This window comes from Mchenga conophoros, linkage group LG16, assembly GCF_057382185.1.
Source record: "Mchenga conophoros isolate Kocher_MC1m ecotype Shallow Benthic linkage group LG16, M_conophoros_male_GT1.1, whole genome shotgun sequence".
Lineage (NCBI taxonomy): Eukaryota > Metazoa > Chordata > Actinopteri > Cichliformes > Cichlidae > Mchenga > Mchenga conophoros.
The window spans coordinates 6960415-6978372 of record NC_140541.1 but is presented as its reverse complement, the minus strand read 5'-3'; the positions used below and the strand labels follow the sequence as shown (position 1 = coordinate 6978372).

At 43.3% G+C, this 17958-nt stretch overlaps 1 protein-coding gene across 7 annotated transcripts; it reads left to right on the top strand.

Annotated features, from left to right (window-relative positions):
• The first annotated feature begins 835 nt into the window (after positions 1 to 835).
• On the top strand, positions 836 to 17027 carry ankrd50l (ankyrin repeat domain 50-like). Of its 7 annotated transcripts, XM_085249596.1 has the most exons (7): positions 836 to 1406; positions 1517 to 1760; positions 4293 to 4368; positions 5288 to 6093; positions 11059 to 11276; positions 12160 to 15724; positions 16246 to 17027. In XM_085249596.1, the coding sequence occupies exons 4-6, from the start codon at positions 5645 to 5647 to the stop codon at positions 15711 to 15713; spliced, it is 4221 nt and encodes a 1406-aa protein (XP_085105722.1). In that variant the 5' UTR covers positions 836 to 1406; positions 1517 to 1760; positions 4293 to 4368; positions 5288 to 5644; the 3' UTR covers positions 15714 to 15724; positions 16246 to 17027. The 7 variants fall into 7 exon arrangements, with proteins under 7 accessions (XP_085105722.1, XP_085105723.1, XP_085105724.1 ...); XM_085249597.1 differs by lacking the exon at positions 1517 to 1760; XM_085249598.1 differs by lacking the exon at positions 836 to 1406 and having other exon boundaries at positions 1420 to 1715.
• Positions 17028 to 17958: the final 931 nt, after the last annotated feature.

Here is a 17958-nt window from a genome sequence, read left to right as displayed (position 1 = left end):
CTGGTCCTCAGAGACTTTATGGATTCTCTCCAACCTACTGTGGACTCACATCAGTAGTTATACAAAACTGATGATATCATTTGCATCACCCTCCATGCTCTTTAGCACCACCCAGACAGCAAGGAACAAACGCGTGTCTATTTTTTGTGTGGATTACAGCTCAGCATTCAACACAGTCATCCAAAACACGACTGTTTGGTCTGCACACAATCTGCAACACACATTTTTCATTTATTATTCTATTGTAAGACTTTCTCAGACAAATGTAATATTTTGTAAGAGTACTAACACTCACACAAAGCGTTGCTCCATCCCATTTTAACGTCATTTAAGCTTACCTGATTGAAACTGTGTGCGAACCTGTTTCTGTGAGTGAGTAAGTGTGTTCCTTTCGAGGTAGTGGACACAATTTTATTTTATTTTATTAGTCGATGACGATAAAGGAATTCTAAATTTCGAAGACGAGATAACAAACGGTGTCATGGTGACGCTGTGTTGTCATCATGTAATTACAACAAATAGCCACCAGGGGTCTGTAGAACTCAGTCACTGACTTCTGCGCAACAGGAATGAAAGGGATAAAAATATTTCTTCTTTACAGTCCTGAAGTGAATTCAAATTAGGAGGTCACATACAACTACAACAACAACAACAATGATGATGATGATGCATTTTTACTGAATAAGTCTTTGGTGTCTTTTTCATACCTCTTTCACATATTTTATCTATATGTGTGTGGACTCTATGTTTAAACATAATTATGTGCATTATATTTCATTTTGCAAACTTGCTAAATCTTTTTTTGAAAATGATTTTTGGTATTTAATTTTATTATTATACGTATATATTAGAATGTGAACAATCGGCTAACAAGGTCACTTCTCATCTCACTGTGAGTTCAACTGTGATTATGGGACCGTTTACCGGATCTCGTGGCTTAAAGCAGAGTCTGTTTGCTTTGGTGCAAACACGTCACTCACAGGTCACTTTAAAAACCAGCTCCTCTTATTGCAAGAAAGATGTTTTTTAAAATGAAAGGCCCAGTATCTATTATTGTCAGTGAATGTGCAGTTTCAGCAAAATAAAATAAAATAAGCAATCAAATTCGACGGTTTACGCTTTCTTTGCTTTATCTTTAGATTTTTTTTATTTCTCTTAACTATATTTAGCATAAGTAGTAAAATCTGTTGTCCAGTCTAAATGTGTGCCCTCAAAACACACTGTTTAAAGAGTAAGGAAGGAATGACTGTCCTTTAAATGTAATTCCCAGTAGGATTAAGTTCACCTTTAAGGTGATGGTATGAAGAATTGTTGGAGACACGTGATTAAAATCCGGTGAAGTGCTGTGGGGCTGTGGGAGTGTGAGCCTCTGAGCGGCAGACGGAGAAGAGCAGCGTTCGTGGCAGGTAAGATCACGCTGTGTGCATTTACAAGTCAGATGCGGTGTCCTGCTGCACAGGAGGGAGATTTTTTTTTCTCTGTGAGCTTTGACTAAAAACAGCCTTTCCGCGAACAGATTTGTGCTCATATTTTGAATGGCGACGCCTAATGAAGCAGTTTGACACATTATCACGGGATATCTTTGGTCACACCTGTGGGAGAATCGTCCAGCATTTGGTGTGGGAGCAGGCACGCTGACAACCTGTGGATTCCAGCAGCGAGACAAACGCGTCCAGAGTGCTTGCAGCTGATCTGCTGTGTGCCGTGTACGCTGGGTAATTGTGGGAATTTGTGATCCGGTGATAAAGAATCGTCTGAAGGTATTTGCAGATAATGACCTTGTGACGTTGATTAACATGAGCTAATAATCATTTTCAAGAAAAAATTACATTTTTTGTTCGATTAATTGGTGACTGTAAATTGGCTATGCACACGCGAAGTGCTTGAAGTGTATAGAATAAAACACTGCATGAATTTATAGTTTTTGTGAAAATGTGGCTTGTACGACCAGAAAAAAGGCGCTGTGTAAATGCATGTGCATCACAGTTGCAGCAAACTCTGCTTTTTGCGTCTTTTGTTAAGAAATGTGGAAGGAGCGAAAGAACCGCTTCAGGAAACAGCCTTCAGCTGCCGGGAAATGGATGTCATTTATCCATCTCTCTTTTTGTGAACCCTATAGTAGCACCGATATGCACCAGTATAGTCTAATGTTCCACTGGAACTCTACTGGAGGGGCGAAAAATCATTCTGGAGAAAAATGATTCCCTCAGCTGATGTTTTGATGATGCTAAGTCTGAAGCTTTGTCCACATATCAAGGGAATTGCTTGCGGTGTGTGGATTTTTTGAAGGGGATGCTGGTTGCTGTGGTGGACGTTGTAGGCACTTCTGCACAGATGATCATCTTGCATATTTCCCACTCAGTCTTCTGCTCTTAACTTGGTCCCCACCGCAGTTATTTCACCTGTGATCTCTTTAAGTCACTTTCATGCTCTGTCTTTTCTGCATAACCTCTAGTCTCATCCTGTATGTGCACCGCTTAACAGTAAACAGCAACATTAGAATCACATCTTACTCAATCAGCCATTTGTGTAGGCCTAGTGTGCATGTAGATCCTGTCATCATGGAAGAGAACACTTAAAAGTGCTCATAATGGCACAACAGAGCTACTGGTTTGCCTCACTGTTGGTTTAAGGGTTTTCCTTTAATGTACAGTTAAAATGTTATAAAATGAGTGTTTGTCTCAACCCCAAAAATCCAGTATCGATCGGTCTGACTCCGCTTTTTAATTTCTGGTACAGCAGGTAGAGTTGGGCTGTCTTTTCTTTGCCCTGTTTTAGTCATAACACAAAGCACAGCAGCTTGCTTCAATTCTGTGCTGAACCTTCAGCTCCAGAGCAAATAATCACATTGCTCAGACTTCCACACAAATGCTGTAAGTTGTACGCACACATTTTTTTTCAGTTTTCTTGTGGGAGTCAGAGGGTGTAAGAAAAGGGAAAAAAATCTTAATGGAATGGTGTGCAACCTCTTTGCTGGTTGCCTAGCAACTTCATTCAGTGCATTCACATGCACTTTAGGTTCACACTGCATGAGAAACCGGGTTACTGTAATTGGAGCATGGAGTTAGAGGTACCTTATTTTCTGGGTGTCTGCTTCTGGTGCCTGAAAAGTCATCTTCAGTAGTGACAGATGATTGTATTCCTAAATAATTCCAACCTTACAGTCTGAATAACTTTTGATTCCGTCAATGTTTAACTTTTTCTAACTGAATACATAAATGAATAAATTAGGCATGGTAGGGAGTCTGGCTTTATTTGACTTCTACTTAGACAGCTTGCTATTGAAGGCTTCAGCTTTGGGTTCTGCACCAGTATCTGCTCAGGCTGCATAGCAGGTCCAAAGGGCTTTGTTAGTAACCACAAGTAATGACAAGAATGTAGACAACTTCTCTGCTTGGTGCCAAGTTTGCTCATTACTGTCATCAGTGTGCTGCTAAAACAGCACATCTCTCATTCTCTAGTTGATTTTCAGTATTTGGCACTTGTCAGCCGACGGTGCAGCATATGTGTCATCCACCTATAGGAGGGTATTCCTTGCCTGAGAAAGCATACAGACTAAAAGTTGCACAGGTTGGGAACGTCGGCTGGTGGCTCTTGGCTTCCTTTGCTCTTTGAATTACGCTGTCAGCAGGCTGGCGTGCTGTCGATGATATGCACAGCAGCAGGGTCTTTCAAGTGTTAAATCACAGTCTCATCCGTCAGATTCAGCTTCCTGTAGCTGATGCTTGATTAGTCACTGACTTGAAATGAAGAACAGCGTGCACGCTCATCAACATCGTCACCACGCCGAGTTTATCTCAGAGGCCCGTTGCATTCTTTGTCCGAATTCTTCAAAGATCTTCATGAGAACCAGACTCGTCTTTTTACTGCCTTTTCGTGATACTATACACTTTTTTGTCCAATCAGAAGAACTTAAAGTATGTATTGGCAGTTTGCATGTAGAAGCTTTTTTTTTTTCTTCTCTTCATTGTCTCATATGTGAAAAATGGATATGTGTGACATGTGCTTGGTATCATATAGGCTCAAAAACCCAACCATTCAGCTTTTCAGTGTTTGCCTCACAGCAGGAAAAAATGTGGAATGTTGTGGGACGGCTTTTAAAAACAGCAGATAACATAATCATACATACAGGAGCTCTCAAAAGGTGCTTTTAATTGCACAGAAAATAAAGAGGTTAGTGTTCCTCCAGCATATTTTTTTTTCTCCCGGTTTGTCCATCATGATTGGCTACCACAAAATAGAAACTAAAAACTTGATTTGCTGATCCTCTTTTTTGTTTGTTTTAAATGTAGGGTGTAACGCTGGTCCAGGAAATGCCAGAGTGTGTTTGACCGAAGAAGATGCCGCCCCTCTTTAATGAAAGTACAGGTAGGAGAAGTGAGCTCCTAAACGTGTAATAATTCAGAAAGGTTCAGAGGACTCTGTTTGATTTGTTTATGTTTTCCAGTTTGCATGCGCCCTCATCACACTTTAATTAAAAACTAGGTTTTAATCAGCAAAGTGGAAGTCAGAAAGAGAATAGTCAAATTAGCGGTGTTATGATTGGTGTTACTGCTGAAACGCTTCCCATAAATAACAGAAAACAAAGGATATGTCATTATATTTTCTCAGTGAGTGAGCTGTTTTGCTCTAGATCAGCAGTCAAAATATCAAACACATTCGCTTTATAATGATATAAGGAGGATAAAATGTTTGGCACTTTCGCCTAGTAAATGATTTATGACTAATTAATTAACTCAAAGTGAATCAGAACAAAAAGTGAAATTCGAGGCTCGTGTTTTGATGCCAGCAACACAACTTACCTTCTTGACACAAAACTTTAGTGCTGTAGTCTGGCAGATACCTTTCCTACAGCTGACGGAGTGTCCTGCGATTGAACCTTGACCCCAGGTAACTCCTCCCACCTGTCAGCTGTAGAGTGGCTCACCACTCCTCTACCTTGATCACCCGTGCATGCCCGGACATGCTGTGAAACACTGAGAGAGGGTGGAGACAAAAAAAACAAAACAAGAAAAACCGGAAGGCATGAGAGAGAGCGAGAGAGAGATGGGGGGGTTGAGGGAAGGCAAAGATCGTGGGTGTGGGAAAGGGGAAAAAAATGTCATGCTACAGCTGCAGTTTTGGGTCGATTCTCAAAAAAGAAGCAGGACAGAAAGTGAGAGAAGAGGGGAAACTGTGGCTGTAATTGGAGCACACGGAGGGCGACTCAGACAGGGGAGGGGGTGAGATACATGCTGTCATTGACTCATTCCTCATTTCCTTCTCCCTCTTTCTTGATATCTGACAGAGCAGCTCCATGATCCCCCACGAGAAGCATGGTGAACTGTAGCATTTCAGACTCGGCGACACAAAGATCAAGACGTTGAGAGAGAATGAAGAGGTGCACCTTTCCTGACTTAACCTTTTTCTGACTCTTTTTTTTTTTTTTTTTTTGTCAGCCTTACACCTTGGGACCTACGGGAGAAAGACAACTAGCGATAATAATCGCCTGATGCAACACTTTCAGAAACTGACAAGCTAAAGAAATATCCAGTTATTGCCTAGAGCTGTCACACACACACCGGCTGCAGCTGTACCACAAAGAGGAGTGGAGTTAGTCACCGAGTATGGGATGTGACATTCACAGTGCTAAGTTGTCCCCTGGATGTCAGGACCCCAGGAACAAATGAGCAGCAGTGGATTTGGCAGCAGCTCCAGCTTGCTTCGGGGCCGGCGTTTTTATTGCCGGGAATGGGCCCTGGACAAGCTGCGTCGCTGCCTGGATGCCCGCTCGGGGCCCGGGCAAGCTCCCGGGATCCTGGTAACGGGGGGACCTGGTGCCGGGAAGACAGCTCTGTGCACCGAGGTGGTGTCCCCCACCTCAAAGGCAGGGCTGGCAGTTGGGTTGGCACAGCGTTGCCTTGCGGCCCACTTCTGCCAGAGGGAGGAACAGACGAGTATAGTGCTGTGGAGGTTTGTCCTGGGCTTGGTGGAACAGCTGAGGGCCTCTCCTCTCCTCTCTCCAGGGTACGAAGAGCTCCTTAACAGCCCATCGGTATCCTCTGCCCTGGAGCCTCTCATGTGTCAAAGAGACCCTAATGAGACCTTCAAGAGGTTTGTACCATGTTTATTTTGTTTGGTTTTTTTTTTTCTTTGTTTTGGTGTCCTACAAAAAGTCAGCGCTTCCATCTTTTGAGATCAGTTTTGTTGAAACACATCAGTGGGAAATTTCCCACTTCTTCTAAATGAAAGGGAAAAGAAAGTTGCCTGAAACAAATCCAGGTGCTCAGCGTGTATGTGCACGTTCAAGGGTATGGCTCATGCCCAGCTCATCACAGCAGAATTTATGTGGGGGTCTGTAAATCATGACGCTGATGATGAAAGCCGGAGCAAAGTTCCGACTTCGTGCGTGGGGAAAAGCAGTTTATCAGATTCCAAAATCAATGAAAACAGGCCGACGGAGTCCTGGCACTGCAGCTCGGTGCTGTTGTATAAGTGGCCTGTTTGAGTATTTAGTTTTAAATGTAGCTGTTAACAGATCGTGTATTTACAATGATGTTATCTGTTTACTGTCAACCTGCTGATGACCCATTTTGTGTTTTGTTAACATGATGATCTTAACTTTATGCAACACAGAAGCTATGAAATTCAATCCGTGACCATCCGGTTATTTGACAGCATCTAGGATTAGGGCTGTTATTGTTTGAATCCAGTTCCATGCATTGAAATCTATATAACTTTTTTGGTTTTGTGGCAGAAAGTCTGAAATTTTATTCATTTTATTGCATGAAAGATTAAAGTAGTAAGCTAAACGTCATTTCCAACACTTGCTGAATTGCCAGAGTTGGTATGAGCTCCTGTAATTGGGGGAAGGACTAGCAGAGTTAGTTGTGGACATCTCACAAAGCCACCTTACCTTCGACCTTTTTACTTGGATGGACTCGGCTTGGGTTTGAATTCACGGGTTTCCAGTGTTAACACATTTTGCGAAGCTCCCTTTTCATTGTTTGCAGTTCGGTGAAGCTGAAGTTTTTCCCACATCTCCACTTAAGATCACTGAGCTCAAAAACAGTAGTGCTGTCTGGTCTGCCTTCTGAGAGAGGACCACCCTAAATACCATGATCCAGTAGATAAAAAGTGAGCTGAATAAAGGCTGCTGTCATGAAGTAATGTGCATGTAAAGAGTGAAGCTGCCTCACTCTCAAAACAAAAACAGAGTAAAGCACGAGCAGCTGTTCATGTTGTGGGAAAATGCTCCAGCAGAGCTTAAAGGTTATCTTTGTTTTTGTCTAAATAAAGGTGGCTTTCTGCAGGTGTTTAGACTCTCAAGCAGGCAGTTAACTGCCTCACAGTCTGTACATGTAAAAGCTGCAGTGAGCGGCAAACAGAAGCCGGGACAGTCGCAGGAAAAGTGTGCAGCAGCCATTCTTCCTCGTCTTATATTTATGTCTCCCCCTCATAATGCCGCCCATTCACAACACACAATGGGGCCTCCAGTGAATGAACGCTGCAGTGTTATTTACAACATAACATCCTTTCAGAGACTGAGGGGGACAAAGAGGTGAAAAAATGCCTCCGGCTCCCCGGTGACCGTCTCGGCACCGGTCAGCGAGGTCACTCTCCTCTCTGAGACTTTGACACGTTGCCGGTGTGTTTGCTTTGCGGTGAGTCGGAGCGCTTCTGCACTCCTCCTCTGTTTGCTCTCCTCTGGTGTGAAGTGCTGAGCTGAATTGCACATTCCCCTCAGACTGGCTCGCAGCCAGCAGCTGTTTGTGTTGGGGGGGCTCTTTTGAGAGAAGGTGGCTGCGGGTGAAGCTCCACTGTGTCAGGACACCCATGGACAAATTGAAGAAACGTGGATTTGAATTGGCAGTGAAAGAGAAGGAAAATAAGCCTGTGTGTAGTGCAGTGCTCCCTCTGTCTGGGTCTGTTCGCTAAACTGGTGTCTTATATTGATTTTAATCCGAGCCATAGAAACAACTGTTCAATACTGGGTCGTGCCCTTTTTGGTGTTCGCACTAACCTAAGTGCCAAGCTGGGAAAATGTATCATTTCAGACACACGAGCTGACTGTTCACCCAGTCACTGCCTCACTGGACACTTGTGGCTATGCTAGCTTCTTGGGAGACACATAATCTGATGACAAAGTGCTACAAACTGCCGCTGGACTTCCCATGACAGCAGTAATGACAGTCAACAGCAGGACAAATGGGCGGCTTGTAGTGAAGCTCTTTCTAAGTAAGCTCAGTAATAGGTAGTGAATTGTGTTGAACATCTTTCATATCAGTTCGAGTAAAGCCACCATACTTTAAAGTGCACATAGCATTGGCTGCAATGTCCTGTGTGTGTAAGAAAATATATTAAAAGTATACAATACAAATACAGTTGTCTCTACAGGATTTATCCAACTAGATCACCCATGTTAAATGACTGTGTCACCTGAATGAAAGAATTACCCTTCCTCCTCCTCACATCAGAGTGTTAGCCCGCTGAGGGAGTGTTGTTTTAATCAGATAACTAAAAGCGCGCAGTGCTATGATAAGCTTGTCATAACCTCGCTGAAATCATCACTCAGAGCAGGATGTCGCTCTTCTTTTTACTGCGTAATATACTTGATAATAAAGGTCGAGTCTATTATCTGGTTAGCTAAGTCTTGAAATATTAGTGACCTCAAGACATTGCAAAAGACCTTTTGTAAGCAGCTTTGATGATTCATCAAATAAAGCCACAATCTCACAAAACTACCAGTGGCCGCTCCCAGCCTATCAAATCTGAGGATTTGCTTCCTTTTATTAATTCAAACCCTACTCACGAAAAGCTATTTAATTTCAAAATAACAGATACATTAACTGATCATATAAACTTGGGAACTGTTTGGGGTGGTGCCATTTGTTTCAGAACATGCATATAATCCTGTTTGTTTTAGTGTCTCATCCATGCATGAGATAACTATTAGGCCTAAAGTATAATCGTTATAGAGATGACTAATTTTTTTTATATATATTTAAAGTGGTGAAACTTCTCCTCCCACTCCTTATTATGTACATATGAATCCAGAGCTGATTAATTCTTGACCCCTGAGTGTAAGCAGTTAGTGACCCAGCTTACTTTAGATTGTTTAAGTCTGAGTGAAACTCTTTTGAGGTAGTTTTTTTTTTTTTTTTTTTTTTTTTTTTTTAAATATAATGTTGAATATGTGACATTATTTTGAGATTAAAGTTTCTCTCCTCTTGACTTTTTACTTCTAAAACAAACAAACAAAAAGACAACAACTGTTAAATCCATTAGATGAAAACCTGTTTGGCCTCTAATGGTACCTGGACCTTGTGGTCATTTTTAAACACAGACATTAACACTAATGACAGCTCACATGCAAACCCACACCCTGTGTTTGTTGCAGGATAAGGCATTTTTGCCAGCTGTAAAGCTCTTCTGAAAACTAGCGCTGTGCAATACTACACATCGTGGCATCGATTGGATACCAAGTAATTCCAAGTAGTGTTGTCGATAATAGCGCTGATGCTTTAAATTTATAAAGCCAGCTTATGTATGTATAAGGCCATCTGCTGCGACCCCAACCGGTCGCAGCAGATGGCCGCCCCTCCCTGAGCCTGGTTCTGCCGGAGGTTTCTTCCTGTTAAAAGGGAGTTTTTCCTTCCCACTGTCGCCAAAGTGCTTGCTCATAGGGGGTCATATGATTGTTGGGTTTTTCTCTGTATCTATGAAGCGCCTTGAGGCGACTTTTGTTGTGATTTGGCGCTATATAAATAAAATTGAATTGAAGAGCAGTGTGTCATGACCTATGAGGTGAATTTTAAGCACCTTTAGGCAACTGTTGTTGTGATTTGGTGCTATAAAAAGAAAACTGAATTGAATAATCATATATTTGCAAATTCTGAACAAATTTTATAACGACTAAATCACCGGACTACATGCTGAACTTGGATGGAAACAAAGTATTGATCCTCTTGTGCTAGTATCAATCTGATACCAATACCAGTACTGGCATTGATTCGATATTGGTATTGTACTATCGATATTTGGAAATTTGAATGATCCCTCTAGGGGTGTTACTTTTTTCTCAGGTGAGAAGTTTTGCTATAATACTGCTGCTGACCTGCACCCATGACACGGAAGTGCAGCTTCTCCAAATGTTTTTTTTCTTTTTTCTCCTGCACCACTATGATTGGACATCAGGGTCAAGAAGTTCAGTGGTGTCTTTGCCGTGCATCCATAATAATAATAATAATAATAATAATAATAATAATAATAATAATAATAATAATAATAATGTGAAAAGAATTGCCAGTTTGATAGCGTGTGTGTGAGAGAGAGACCAGGGTGGAGCTGTAAATTCACATGTTCCATTAACCTGAGTCACCATCAGATCACAGCAGGGTGTGGGTGCTGACCGCAGTGATTAAAAGGCAGTGACGCCGCTATTTTAGCTTTAGCCAAGTTTGTAATTGTTTTATGGTTTTGCAGCTTGTTCCGGTGTTTAATGAAAGTGTGGGGTGTGGGGCTAAATTGCTGTTTAGTTCTCTTGGTTACAGTTTGATATCTGTGTTAACAGGTTAACATGAGAGTCGGCTTTAATTTTACTGCAGAAGCATCTGATAGCAGTTGTCCTGGTTGACTCTTGTTTACCCACTTGTAGTTTGGATTTGACCTAAATTACTGTGAAAGTGTAAATGGAATTGCTTAGTTTGCCTGACATTTGCTTACTTTTTTTATTGAGTTCTTTTTCAATGGCTGAATGAAACTGATTATGACTCCAGTATTACTGAAGATTCAACATATGGAAAACAATGAAAAAACTTCCATAAAATACAGTAAAAAATTAAACTCCACACTTTAAATAAAGATGCCTGAAGTCGCAGCAAAGTCTGACTGTCACTCCCAGTGACTCACACTGACAATGTGCGAAAGATCTAATCTGCTTTGTTGGCACAAACGAGTGTTCGCAATGTTACTTTTCTTTTTCAACTCTATTATCAACCCACGAATCCTGCTGTTATTACATTGTCTTAAGTGTAATGTCTTGCACTGTGTGTCTGCCTCTTCCTCGCATGTCCTTAGAGCAGTGTTGGAACCCCTGTCGGACCTTCCTCCTCCTGCCCAGACTCTGATGATGGTTATAGACTCTCTGGACGTAGAATATGGACCAAGGGAAGGAGTTAGGAAGAGTGGCTCCATTGCAGAGCTTTTAGCCTGCAGTCAACACCTGCTGCCCAGCTGGTTGCTGCTCGTCTGTTCGGTCCGCCGCCAAAATAAGGCCCTGTGCAAGATGTTCTCAAGTATGTACATACTTCTCTTATAAGATTATGCAATATATTACAAAATAAATAAATGCGATCAGTTACATGTGAACACAAGATGACATATGGGTTGGTTAGGGTGTGGCCATGATTGTGCAGTGAAATCACTATTTTTGTCATCTAAAAATGCACTGACAAACACTGACCAAGTAGTTTAATTGGCGGTTCACTGCAATACAGTAAACAAACAAGAATTTTCAAAATTTCTATTGAGATGCTACTTCGGTCTGTGAAGGTTCTCAGTCATCCAGCTCATCGTAGAAGCTCGGAAAGAAAAGCCTCTGGACTCTTTTAAGTTGCTTGAAGATGTTTCACCTCTCATCCGAGAAGCTTCTTCAGTTCTAGGGTCAAACGGTGGAGAGTCCCAGATTTAAGTTCTGTGGGAGTGTCCGTCCCCCCCCCAATGCTCCTCTACCTAATCACACGAGCCAAGGTGTGAAGACAGGTGTCGGTCACAATCAGGTGAAACGTGAAACGTCTTCAGCAACTTAAAGAAGTCCAGACGCTTTTCTTTCCAAGCTCCTTAGACCAGGTGCTACTTAGGGTGTTGCCTGAGGTGCTAAGCTAACGTGGTTTTATTTCTACACCTGCTAAGCACATTCTCCATTTTGCCACATTAAAAGTGGAACTTTATACCAAATCATCCAGGACTTAGATAAATTGTTAGCTGGAGGTCTACCATTACACTAGAACAAGCTGGCATAGAGTTTTCAAAATAAGAAGCAAAAAAAACAAAGCATCACATAAGACTGAAAAAATTTAAAACCTAAAAAAAAACTGTAGATAGAATCCATGAGGAATATAAAAAACTTTATTGAAGATTTAAAACAAACAAACAAACAACTGTCCTATCTGTTTGTAGGTTTTCGTAAACTCTGTCTGGATGATCTGCGGAAGCCTCCAGCAGTCCGTGACGTACAGCAGTACATCCTCTGTCGTCTGGATGAAGAAGCAGCGCTTCGTCGACAGCTCACCCCTGATACCGCTGATATGCTGAATCTTCTGCACATCAAAAGTGGCGGCTGCTTTCTTTTTCTTCAGCGTGTTCTGGACGGTGTGGCAGCTTCGCTGGTGGGTCTGCGAGAGATCCGGGACATCCCCGGGACTCTCAACGGACTCTACCTTTGGCTGTGCCAGAGATTGTTTCCCCGAGGGCGCTTCATCTACGTAAGGCCTCTCCTCAATGCCCTCTTGGCTGCCCCGAGGCCCCTAACACCCCAGCAGCTATTCATGGCAGTCTGGACTCAGGACACCTTATTAAGTCTTCAGGACTTTGAGAACAATCTCGAAACCCTCTCTGCGCTCCTAATCGATGGAACCGGAGGCACCAAATTAATTTTTCATGCAAGCTTTACAGAGTGGCTGACAGATGTTAAGTACTGCACACAGAAATATCTGTGTAGCAGAACAGAAGGTCATAGCATGCTTGCATCATCTCTGACTCTACAGGGACCTAACCTTGACGTTGAGGAAACTTGCCAGCTAGCCACACACTTAATTTGCTCAGGGCACCATAAAGATAAACCTGCATTTTTGGCACTGTGGATGCTGTGGGCAGGTGTACGTGCTCTTAACCCCACCTGCAGTAAAGCACTTGCCACATCCTTAGCTCAGCTTCCTGTTTCAGTGAGTCAGGATGTTGCTCAATTGCTGATGAGAAGTGGACTAGTCTCTCGAACCTTTTTTTCTGGAGCAGACTCAAGTGATGCAATGCATAGTGTAGGTAAAGAAGGAATTGATGTGCAACAGACACTTGAAAGGGAGACGTATATAAAGGACCTGCTTGCCAGTGGCATGTCTGTAAACCAGCCTGGTTCTACAGATGGACAGACTCTGCTTGCTAGTGCAGCCCACGAGGGTTCTGCAAATTTAGCTAAACTTCTCCTTTCACATGGCTCTGATCCACTGATCAGTGATCATCAGGGTCAGACGCCACTGACTTTAGCCTCCAGGCAGGGTCACGTCAAAGTGTTGTCTGAACTCCTGGAATGGGCCAAGAGCCAGGACCAAAAAACTGCAGTACAGATGATGGAGCATGTTGACAATGAAGGATGGACAGCGTTGCGCTCTGCAGCTTGGGGTGGACACGCTGAGGCTGTCCATCTACTGCTGGATGCAGGAGCAGATGTAGATGGATGTGACAGCGAGGGCCGAACTGCTCTCAGAGCTGCTGCATGGGGCGGTCATGATGAAATTGTTCTCACACTACTGGACTATGGGGCTCAAGTTGACAAAGCTGATAGCAAGGACCGCACGCCACTTATCGCAGCTGCCTATATGGGACATCATGAAGCAGTGGCAATATTGTTGGACCACAATGCACGTGTTGATTTGGCTGATGGAGATGGACGCACTGCTCTGTCAGTTGCAGCTGTCTGTGTCCCTACAGCAGCAGGGGTCAAAGGTTTTGGAGAGGTAGCAAGTCTGTTACTGGAGCGTGGAGCAGATCCAGGGCACAGAGACCATGATGGAATGACACCGCTTCTTCTTGCATCCTATGAGGGCCATGAAGATGTAGTCGAGCTTTTGTTAGAAGCTGGTGCTGACGTAGATGAAACTGCTGGACCTGACGGCAGTGTGCCTGCTGCTGCTGCTGTTACTCCCCTCCTGGCAGCAGCAGCAATGGGACACATGAAGACCGTGTCACGGCTGCTTTTCTGGGGAGCGGCTGTGGATGCCATTGATTGTGAAGGCAGGACGGCACTATGTCTAGCAGCAGCCAGAGGGAGCGTAGAGGTTGTTCGTACATTGCTGGACCGAGGCCTGGATGAGAACCATAAAGATGATCTTGGCTGGACTCCATTGCACGCTGCTGCGTGTGAAGGACATCGTGCAGTTTGTGCCATTTTGACAGAAGAAGGCAGCATGGCACGAGTTGGAGAGATGGACATCGAGGGACGCACTCCCCTTATACTAGCTGCCCAAGAAGGCCATTGGAGCACTGCCAAACTTCTATTAGACAGACGGTCTCCCATTGACCACAGGGCCTATGATGGGCATTCTGCCTTGAGTGCTGCACTCCTGGAGGGCAATGCTGATGTTGCAGAGCTGCTTATGAAACGAGGGGCTGATACTGATGTCCGGGATGCCGAAGGGCGTCCTTTGCTCTACCTCCTAGTATTGGAGGGTCGCCTTGATATGGCTACTCTCCTAATTGAGAAAGGGGGTGTTCCTCTGGAGTCCAGAGACTCTGAGGGCCGTACAGCGCTTCATGTGGCTTCCTGGCAAGGATTTGTAGAGATTGTAGACCTACTTTTAAGACACGGGGCGAATCCCAATGCACAAGATGCAGAGGGGAGACCACCAATACATTCAGTGGCTTGGACAGGACACGCTAAAGTAGGACATCGCCTCCTAGAAGCCAGTGGCATCAATATAAACCTTGCTTGCCATCAGGGGGCAACAGCTCTGAGCATCGCTGCCCAGGAGGGACATGCTAACATCGTTGCAATGCTTCTAGAAAGAGGCTCAAATCCCAATCACATGGATAAATATGGCCGCAGTCCGGTCAAAGTGGCTGGGAAACATGGACACTATAACATTGTCAGGATGTTGGAGAGCTATGGAGCCAAGCCATATCTAGGTGTGTTGCCTAACTCTAGTACTGTATCCCCTTCAAAATCCAACATGATCTCATCTTTAGGAATCTCAGAAAGTAGTGGAGGTGAAGTAACTGCTGCAACCTCATCGTCCTCGGTTTCTTCTCCAGGATCCACTGCAGAACGATTCCACTCCATGCAGAGCTCCCAAACCTCATCGACCTGCCACTCACTGGCCACGGTGCAGACGGTGCCAGCTGACAGCCTCAGCTTTATACAGCAGATCCAACAGCACTCACTGCCCCGCAGTCGTAGCCGTAATTCCACCCTCCCTCCACCAGGGGGCTCGGGCATAGGTAGTCTCCACGGAAGCAGTAAGAGGCAACCCAAAGGCAGCCCTCCCCCTACTGTGTGCACAGTCACTGCCATGGTGCATAATTACGAATTGCCTCAGAAAGGCCTATCATCTGGACTTGAATATCATGACAAAATAAACAAACAAAGCTCAAATTTAATAAAAACAGAGAGGACTAATTACACAGGTGGCAAATGGAACTCTGTAATGGCTTCACTTGGGATAATGCCAGGACAGGACCAACCGCTAGGTGCTAAAAACCGAGAGAACGCTCCTCTCGGATACCCGTACAGGCTTCAGAACCCACTTCAAGAGGAAGCTTGGGATTCTAAACCCCAGAAGAACATTTTGTCACCGGTTTGCTACAGCTTTTCCCCCGTCCCACCCTGTAGTGCCTTGCCAGATGATGTAATGGTCACTATGACAACCACAGACCCACAGCTTAATCTCAAACGGGCCATCAAACTGCAGTTTGAGGGTCCCACCAGTGTAGCCTTACACAAGAGAGAGACGCCTCTGTGACTGGTACTCAAGTAAGTTGCCTAAGTTAGCACTGACTAGACTTTCTTCACAACCTTTTTACTGTACTGTGGCTCAGTGATGTAAATAATTCAATAATTCAACTGTCAGCAGCAAAAATGCAAACATAGTAACTGTCAAACCAAATTCATTTTAGTTCAAGGGTGTCCAGTGAGAATAAAATTGACAGGATCAAGTCTTTGATAGGTGACTTGGTTAATTAGATGGTGAGACTGTTATTTTGAAGTCCATTTATCAATCTGTGTTCTTATTTAATTCAGGATTGTAGGGGTCCTGGAGCCTATCCCAGCTGTTACTGGGCGGGAGGTCGAGCACACCCGGGACAGTTTAACAGTTGATCACTGAGCTAACAGACAGCCAGAGACAGACATCCATTCATACCCAGATTCAAAAGAGTAAAAATTACTAATTGATCTAAAGTAATTAAGTGGAGAGAACCACACACTTACACTGCACAGCACTTATTTCCCCTTTCTTTTTTATTCAAATGCTAATGATTTTATCTTTCTTTTAGGTGGAGTGGGACATTTTATGTTCAAGGAGATGGCAGTTTTTTTTGGCAGTGATTCACTGGGTTCAAATGAGAGGAAATCATTCCTTGTTTCAGCATCCTTTCAGAAAACCAGAGGAAGAAGAGACTGAATGACATTAAAGCATTTGTTTCTTTTTTGTTTTACCTGTTGTGTGGGAGGAGCAGAGCACATCCTTATAGACTAAATCATGCTGATATATTTAGTGTAAAGCATGACTTGGATGTTATTTTTCTATGATAGCATACGTTTGATCGGCACTGGTCTGACAAAAATACCTTTTTACTATTTTATTTTTATTTATTTTACCCCGTAGAGCCATTATAGAGTAATGGTTGAGGTTTTTTTTGTTTGTTTTTAAACAGTCATGTTCAAGAGCTTTAAGCTTGTGGCCTTGACCTTTTAGGGAAGCCTTTGGTATTTGCTATAAACTGGCCTACATCCCCCATAGTTGTTCCATAGCTGTCAACCAAAAATAATTTTCAGAAAAACAAGCCTACCAGAGCCTGACCTACTGCTGGTTTATGATACAGTGCTAACCCTAAAACGCCGCCAAGTTTGCAGAATGCGACTTGGCTCACTGACAGTGTGTCTGTGAGCAGGCAGGAAGGAAAATGAAAACTGGACAATAAAAACTGAGGGTGGATGTGGGAGGGCTGTTAATTCCAAACGTGTATGTGGCCTAAAATGTTTTGTTTTTATTCATTTTTTTTCATCAATATTTAATTACATAAATTAAAATGGCAAGTGATGCTATAAAACGTTCTGTGTGGTTCTTCGTGTGTTTTATACTTTTACTGTAGCTGCATTTCAAGCACTTTTGCAGCTAAATGTCACGGATGGCTTCTGATGTGGTTGCATCGTGCAGAGATGAAAGTCTGGCTGCGGGCTGATGCTGGCCCACCTGGGGTTATGAAACCAAATGATTTTGGACACACTTGAAACTGTAGAAGGGACCAGACGCAGCTCATGGCGATTCTTGACTATGTTTTTTTGAGGCGTAGCATCTGAAATCTGTAGCAACTGCAATATCAAATGTTTTGGAGTTTGGAGGCCAAGTCGATGCCTTGGGCTCTTTGGTTGGTTCACTGAGCACTTACTGATGTGTGGTAGGGTGCGTCAAGCTGCTGCTGTGTATGGTTAGCTACAGTGTTTAGGTAGGTGGTACATGAAAATGTAAGATCCACTTAAATGCCGGGAGCCAAGTTTTCCCAGCAGGCTCTAATTAACATTCATCATCACAGTTGATTTGTATTTCTGTGTATTAACCCCTTTGTAACATGACATGCACCTCTTTAGAAGTATAAATGCTGCTAGCTGTGTACTACATCGGAGGCTCTACGTAGATTCAATACAGAAGCACAATTCAGGCGTGAGTCCTAACAATCGCCTCATGTTAGCTCCTTTATGATAAGAAGCTTGTGTTCACCACTTTTATTAGATGCCTATTTAATGTTCCCATCTGATTGTTTTATGAAGATTGGAGGGAAGAGCTACATGTTGTTTGGAACAAAACTTATTCCTGTCTTTCTAAAGCCAAGAACAAAATGTCACACTGTCTGAATTCTTAACTATGTCGAAAACAACCGATGCACTGTGAGAGCAGTCTTTGCAGGGCTAATTATTTTTCCCTCATCTGCATTTGTTTCCACTCTTAAGAGGATTTTGAAAAGTTATTTCTTGGTGTGAAGTGTCAG

Excerpts from the sequence above, each read along its gene's own strand:
- ankrd50l (XM_085249597.1), top strand. The coding sequence starts at position 5,645 with ATGTCAGGACCCCAGGAACAAATGAGCAGCAGTGGATTTGGCAGCAGC. Across the intron at positions 6,094-11,058 it reads CCTAATGAGACCTTCAAGAG|AGCAGTGTTGGAACCCCTGT; the intron begins GTTTGTACCATG and ends GCATGTCCTTAG. Across the intron at positions 11,277-12,159 it reads CCTGTGCAAGATGTTCTCAA|GTTTTCGTAAACTCTGTCTG; the intron begins GTATGTACATAC and ends ATCTGTTTGTAG.